This window comes from Bos javanicus, chromosome 6 (genome assembly GCF_032452875.1).
Source record: "Bos javanicus breed banteng chromosome 6, ARS-OSU_banteng_1.0, whole genome shotgun sequence".
Taxonomy (NCBI): domain Eukaryota; kingdom Metazoa; phylum Chordata; class Mammalia; order Artiodactyla; family Bovidae; genus Bos; species Bos javanicus.
Window position 1 is genome coordinate 117,209,343 of NC_083873.1, and position 7,486 is coordinate 117,216,828.

A 7,486-nucleotide genomic window follows, 5' to 3' on the forward strand; every position below is an offset into this window, starting at 1 on the left:
GCGCGCGCGCTAACGAGGGCGGCGGAGCCCGCGGCCGCCGGCGGGCGCACGTGTGTGCGGCGAGTGGGCGCGTGGGCGCCGCCGGCGGGGCCGCCATAAAGGAGCCGGCCCGGAGCGGCGGGCGCCTGAGGCGGCGGCGGAGGCGGCGGCAGCAGCACCGGCCGAGCGCGGGGCGGCGCGGGGCGCGAGCCGAGCCGCGGCCGCCGGCGCAGGACCGAGCGGCGGCGCCCGGGCCGCCGGGGATGGGAGCCCAGTAGCCGGAGGGGCCCGAGCGGCCGACGCGCGGGAGGCCGGCATGAGCGCGAGCGGCCCGGCAGCTCCCGGGGACGGCCCCGCGCTGCCGCCGCCGCCGCCAGCGCCAGGCCCAGGGCCCGCACCGCCTGCGCCCGCCGCTGCCCGGGACGCCATGGACGGGCGCGCGGAGATGCCTGCCTTCCCGCGGGCCGGAGCCCCGCCGCTCGCCGCCAGCGACACGGTGCCCGCGGCGCCCGAGGGGGCTGGGGCGGCCCGGCCCGGCCCGCCGCCGCGCCCCACCTCCTTCTCCGTGTTGGACATACTGGACCCCAACAAGTTCAACAGCAGAAGACGCCGCTGTGTGCTGCTGGGTCCCGTGGCGCCCGCTGCCTGCGCCCCATGTGCCCCGGCCCCCGCCGCCCCGGGACGCCCGCCGCGCTCGGAGGAGCTGGAGCGCCGCGCCCTCGTCGCCGCCGGAGCTGGAGCCGGGACCGGAGCTGAGCCGCCGCGTGAGTAGGACAGGGCCAGCGCCGGATCTCCAGGGCAGGGGCACGGGCCGCGGCTATGCGTTCGCGTTCCTGGGACCCCTCGGCGAACCTGGCCGGCCCCGCGACAAGCTCCGTGGGAAAGTTCGCAGCGCGCGGGGCCCGCACCAGCCCGCCCGCCGCCTGCGTCCGACCCGGACTCTGGGCCCGCACCGCCCGGTGCCTCCCGGATGGCTCCCCGGGCCGGCGTAGGGCTGCGGGCCGCACGGCCGGCGCAGGGTTGGCCACTGCGCGCCCTGGGCATGGCGGGCTCGCGCGCCGTGACCTCCCCACTCCCGCCGCAGCCTCCCGAGGCCCCCGCCCTCCATTCATTTTTTTCCTTTTTTTTTTCTTTCTCTTTCTCTTTTTTTGGGGGGACAAATCAGACTAATTGTGACAAAACGCTGGTTATCTCTGGAAAAACAATTAAATCCCTTCGATTACAGTTAAGGGGAAATGTGCTTAGCGGCGGAAAGCAACCGCTAATGGGGCGGCCCGAGCCCGGCCCGGTCGATATCCTATTACGGCTGCATGCATATCTCTTTCAAGCACCTTGCAAACTCCCCCCGAACATCTAAATTATAGGGTCAAAATTCGGATAATTACTCGATTAAAACCTATTACACTTATTAGGGGCCGCTATTGATCGAGAATTGCATTCGACCGGCTCCTGATTGCTTTCGGTGCCCCCTCCCCTGGCCCTTCCTCCAGCCAACTTCCCGGGCCCTCTGCCTGGCAGAAAGAGGCGCACAGGGCGGGCAGGGCTGGGGGCCCTTTCCAGGAGAGGGGCCTCCAGTTTGGGGCACCCTCAGAGCTGGACTGATATGAAGGAGGAACAACCCAGGCGGACTGGAGGGGGCCCTTCAGGCTTCCCCTCTGGTGAGGTTCTGGGAGTTTCCACATAGAGCCTCCACTCAAATGGGGAACAGTCAGAAGGAAGGCCCAGTTTCTCAGGTTCAGGGAGGGAGTGGTTAGGCCCCCCTTCCTCAGTCCAGCCCTGGGCAGAACAGGAGCAAAGTACTCTGGGGTTCATCTTGGCACAGTCTCTGCTCCCGGTGAGGGGTACGTGGAGGCCCGGAGGCCCGCCTCCGGCAGCCTCTGTGGTCGCCCTGGAGGCGTCTCCCAGGACTGCATTTGTCCTTTATTCTCCAAATTCGGTGCCACCGTCACGGGGCCTGGTGCCCGAGGACGAGACACGGTGCTGGGGGCTTGTCCTGGCTTCTTTCCTGGTTGGTTGTACGACCACCTGTGGGAGCCGGGGCTGCATAGAAACCCCCCTACCCCACGCCAGGCTGCCATCAGGTCAGACGCTGTCCTCCAAATTTCTGAGATTAGGATTGCAGCCACCTTGCGGGCCTCTGCCTGGAGCATCCGGGGCTGCTGCTTAGACAGACCGAGCGGGGACTCCATCCCAGGGATCTCAGCGCCGCCCTGGACCCCCACCACCCAGGCCGGTTTTCCCCGTCAGGCCCAGTCCAGGTTCGCTGGGGCCGCAGCCCAGGGGCTAAGTTCTAGGCCCCAAGGCTCAAGGTAGGGATGGTTCCAGGGCAGCGTTTTCGGTACCCCGAAATCGCCTCTGGTAGCGGGCTCCAACCTCACCCCAGGCCTCTGCTCCGGCCCACTCTTAAACGCTCAGTAATTGGCTGGCCCAGAGCCTTGCGGTAATTGGAGGGTAATATACGCCGAAATAAATTAAATGGCCGTTAACTAGTTTGTACATTACACAAAATGAGTTTAATTAAGTTTGTATCTGTCCCGCGGATCGATGGGATCCTTCCCCCTCGCCGTAAGCCCGGCGGTCCGGTCTGCCCCGCTCAGGCAAAGGCGCAGACCCGGGAGACGGCGGGAAGAGGAGCCGTGGGAGAGGAAGGGTGCGGGGGTGGGTGGCGCGGGAGGAGGGAGGGAGCGGGCAGGGAAACGAGAGCGCCCGAGGCCGAGGAGGCGGCAGAGAAGAAACGGAAACGGGCGAGGGGGCTCGACCCGGGCCGCGGGACGGCGGGGACGAGCGCGGAAGGGAGCGCGCCGGTCCTAACTGTCCTGTCCTCCCGCCCTGCCCGGCCCACAGACGCCGGCGACCCCTGCAAGGCGGACGAGGCAGAGGCCAACGGCTACAGCAGCGGCGGCGGCCGCAGCCCGAGCGCAGACAGCGGGGACGAAGCGCCCGACGACGACGACGATGAGGACGAGGCGGCGGGGACGGTGCGCGGCGCGGAGGCGCGGGGAGGCGGCGGCGGCCTCGGGGCCCGCGGGTCGGGCTGCCAGGGAGAGGCCGAGGCGCCCTCAGGCGCCGTCGACGAGGCCGCGGCCCCGGGTCCCCGCGGGACCTCGCCCGGAGTCCCGGGCCCGCAGGGAGCCGCGGCGGCGGCGGCGCCTGGGGGCGCAGGGACGGCCTCGCAGGGAGCGGCGGCGGCGGCCGCGAAGCCCAAGCGGAAGCGCACGGGCTCCGACTCCAAGTCCGGGAAGCCGCGGCGCGCGCGCACCGCCTTCACCTATGAGCAGCTCGTGGCGCTGGAGAACAAGTTCAAGGCGACGCGCTACCTGTCGGTGTGCGAGCGCCTCAACCTGGCGCTGTCGCTGAGCCTCACCGAGACGCAGGTGAAGATCTGGTTCCAGAACCGCCGCACCAAGTGGAAGAAGCAGAACCCGGGCGCCGACACCAGCGCGCCGACCGGTGGCGGCGGCGGCGCGGGCCCGGGCGCGGGCCCGGGCGCGGGGCTGCCCGGTGGCCTCAGCCCGCTCAGCCCGTCGCCGCCCATGGGCGCGCCGCTCGCCATGCACGGCCCGGCGGGGTACCCAGCGCACGGCCCCGGCGGCCTGGTGTGCGCCGCGCAGCTGCCCTTCCTGTCGAGCCCGGCGGTGCTCTCGCCCTTCGTGCTGGGCTCGCAGACCTACGGCGCGCCCGCCTTCTACGCGCCGCACCTCTGAGCGCGGCCATGGGACCGACCGGGCGTTCCGAGGACCCGAGGGCGCCCGCAGGCCGGCTTTTTGGCAAGGCCGCGGTCGCTGACTCTGTATATAGCCGATTGCTACAGAAGAGTTTTAAATTTATAAACGACTGTCCGCGTGCGTCGGGGCTGAGCTCGGTCCGCTCGGAAGCACTTTGCCGAACTCTACCCAATCAATAAACCGAAGGAGGCCCGCGTCCCTCAAGCTGCTCGCTGCCCTTCGGCGGGGACTTCGGCGCGACCCAGGCGCCCCGCGCGGGCCGTGGGCCCCCGTTTACCCGCCGGCCGGGGTTCCCGTGGCCAGGCTCGCGCGTCCTGCGCCCCGAGTTCCCCCGCGTGCTTGCGACCTTCGCTGCGGAGCCTCCAGCCCCAGAGAACCAGGTCCCCTGCCTTCCCTACTCCTTCCGTCCCCCAAGCCTCGGGACCTCCTCTTCCCCTCCCCCCGCGGGGGGCGCCTGGGGGTGAGGAAAGGCCGAGGCTGGCGGGCCGCGGCAGGGATCGGGTCTGCCCCAGCCCTGTGCTCCTGCCTCGCTGCGCCTCGGCCCTGCCAGTCCTGAGCACCAGGCCTGCCGAGGTGGCGGGGGCGTCTGCAGCTTCCTGGGGCGCCGCCTGAGCCCAGCCCGCGGGGTCCCGTGTAGCCGCGCCTCTCCGCCCGCAGCCCGGCGCCGCGCCCCCACTTGCCGGCTCCTGGAGCATGCGGGGCGGGGATGCAGGCGGCTGTGAGAGCCGAGGCTTCGGGATGCGGGCGCTGCTGCGCAGCGATGGGGGTCCCCTCCGCCGGCACTCAGGGTGGGCTCCCACGGTCGCTGGACACCGAGTGGCGGGGCCATGTGCCTGCCCAGCCCCGCAGCTGCTCCATGGCCGAGCCCTGCGCCCGCGGGCGGACATCCCTCTCCGTGAGCAACTCCCGTGTTCTCAGAGGGACTCTTCCCCGTGCTGGTCACTGACCACGGGGCCAGAGCTGGGGCTGAGGCTGGGGTCGTGGAGCAGGATGACCCTTCGGCCAGTGGGTGACAGCCACCCCCGGCCGGCGGGAGTGGAGGAGGGCGCCCGGCGTTGCCCTCGCCCTCTCCAGTGGGCAGAGAGAGGGTGGAGGAGGGGCGGGGGTTGGGGCGGGGCGGCTGGACCGCCCCGCCCGGCGCTGCAGCCCCCACCCTGGCCTCCGGCCTCCCTCCTCACCCGCAGCACCGTCCTTCACCCCGGGCGCCCCACCTGCGCAGGGCCGGTGCTGCGGAAATTCTGCAGTAACCCCGCGGCTGGCGGTCAGCACCGAAGGGCTCCTCCACCCACCCAACCTGCAGGCAGCTGGGAGGCCCGAATCTCAGGACGCGTGGGTGCGGGAGTGTGAGCGCCCCCGGTCCCACCGCCGAGGCCTGGCTTCCGGAGGGCGCAGGCAGTGGACAGTGGGGCCCCGAAGGCTCTCGGCCTCAAGCTTCCTGGGTGACTGTGCGCTTAGCCCAAGCAGGGTCCCGGGGCTGCCTAGCAAGAAGCGGCAGCCTGTACTTCTGGCGCTGGGCATCCCCTCAGGACTGCGGAGGAGGGGCCAGATCGATCATCCCCTGGGAACCCCCTGCCCGCCTCCCCAACGCCCACCTTGGGGAACCAAGGGCAGGAAGGAGGAGGAGTTTCATGCACAAGGGGCAGCGGCTCTGGGCTCCCTCTCCCCACCCCACCTGTCACCCACACTCACAAGGTCACCTGGACACGTGGCGGTCACACCTCTGGACCCCCCAGTGTCACCAGCCCTAGCTCTGGATGCGGGGAGGTTAGAAGCCGCGAGGCAGGGAAGCGATCCCGCCCCTCTCCCCAATCCGCTCCTCCTTGGGGCCCCAGACTTAGTCCCAAGCTGGTCCCACGGCCATGCCACTCTGGGCACCTGGGCAGGCCCTGCTGCGCAAGTTGGGGGGGGGCTCCCTGTCACTCTCTGGGGCCCTGAGGTCTCCCTTCAGTGCTGAGCCCTTGTGGGGACGGGGCTGTCAGCCTGTCTGAGCCTCCTCGAACCCCAGGGGCGGCATGGGACTGGGAAGAACAGGCCTGGTCTTGTGGGGCTTGCTGGTCTTGTGGGGCCGCTCCTGCAGGCGCCCACAGGCCCAGCTCCCGCCCAGCTCTCCCGCTCCCTCCTACAGGTCATCAGAATCTGCCACGAACCAGAGAACTCGGGGGTGCAGACACCACCTCCCCCCGGGACCCTCAAGCTGTCCCCACCACCCTTTCAGGGACCCCTGACTGCCCAGTTCTGGGGTTCCTGAGCTGGAGGCAGAGGGGCGTGCTGGCCCTGCTGGCACCTTACCCCTGTCCCCCCGTGGCCCCACTTTGCTGTCAGTGCTGTGAGGCTCAGCCCAGGATCTGGGTGCACTCTGGGGAGGCCCTCCTCCAACCCCCAGGACCAGCCCTGGCCCCCAATCCCAGAATGGTGCCCACACAGTTCATCCTGTGGAGGAGCAGGCCCAACACAGAGGCCCCCTGGGGGCTCCCCTCCCTACACTACCCCCGTCTCCCATCCAGGGACCGCTGAGCCCAGCCCCCTCCCTCCTTGGCCCAGCTCACACTGGTGGGCTCTGGTCACTTGCTGTGTTAGGATTGGCTTTGGTTGCGTGGAAGAGAAAAGCTCAATGAATGGAAATTGAAGAAGATTGTTTGTCTCTCCTGTGTGAGGGAGAGCTGGCCATTGGAGGCCCTGGGCAGCTGTGACACCTTCCCAGAATTCTGAGGGCACCAGCTCTGTCCAGCTCTCCCGTTGCCCCATTCCGGCTGGGTTGGGCCTCGTCTTCATGGACACACATGGAGGGTGTGGCTCCAGCCATCACATCCACGTTCTAGGCACAAACAAGGAGAGGAGAGGGGAGCGACTGCTTCCTTTAAGGACCTTTCCGGAAGCCCTTGTAACAGCTGCTCAGATCTCATTGGCCAGAACTTGGTCACTTGACCGCTCCTAGCCAAGGGAGGTTGGGAAATGTAGTTTCTTAGCTGGGGAGACCCCCCCCTCCCCCCACCAACTGCCCCATGCCTGGTAAGAAGGGGAGTGGGCATGGGGGCTGCCAGCAGACCCGCTCCCCCACAGAGCACCCTAGCAGCTTCATCTGTCTCCCTGCCCACCTGTTTCGCTTAACTCTGACCAGTGCTGTTCCATCTGGGCGTGCTGGGGACAGCCCTACCTTCATAGCCACACGCTCGGGGGCACTCGCCCAGCCAGCAGCCTGCCCTGGCCTGCTGTGTCGGCCACCCCACTCCCCTGGCAGGCTCGTGCCCCCAGCTCACCCTGCTGCTGTTTCCACCCAGCCCCACGTTGCCTCTGGCTGCCTGCTGTGCGGCGTTCTTTCAGAGCCAAAGCTCCAGACTGTCCACACGGGCCACCCTCCCACTGGGGCAGGCAGCCTGTCCCACTCCTTCCTTCTCAGGGCCTGGTGCCCCCGCTTGTCCTGCTGAGCTGAGGGGGAGCCCCATCTCACTTCCTGCCCAGGACGCCCTCAGCACCACTTCCCCAACCCAGGCGCTCCCGTCCTCGTCCCCACGGGCCCCTCTCCTCTGGCTGTGAGGCTCTCCTGTGCTGCCCAGCCCTGCCCACACCAGTGGTGTGGCCTGCCACTCAGCGGCTGATGCCCCTGCCACCCCAGGTTCAGTTCTCCACTTGTGACCACGTGCCCTTGCTCCTGGGCAGCCAGTGTGACCTACCACACCCCCACCCCCAGGGTGGCCCCCGGCTGGGCCACTGAAACGTCACTCAGCACAGAGGGACCGTCCCTGGCCACCTGCGACTTTCTGGAGGGCGTGCTGTTTCCATGG

The 7,486-nt window shown here is 69.0% G+C and overlaps 1 protein-coding gene across 1 annotated transcript; it reads left to right on the forward strand.

Moving 5' to 3' along the window:
* Positions 1–295: 295 nt before the first annotated feature.
* On the forward strand, positions 296–3,749 carry NKX1-1 (NK1 homeobox 1). Its single transcript, XM_061421090.1, has 2 exons — positions 296–743; positions 2,824–3,749. Exons 1-2 carry the CDS (start codon positions 296–298, stop codon positions 3,681–3,683), a joined length of 1,308 nt encoding a protein of 435 aa, XP_061277074.1. The 3' UTR covers positions 3,684–3,749.
* Positions 3,750–7,486: the final 3,737 nt, after the last annotated feature.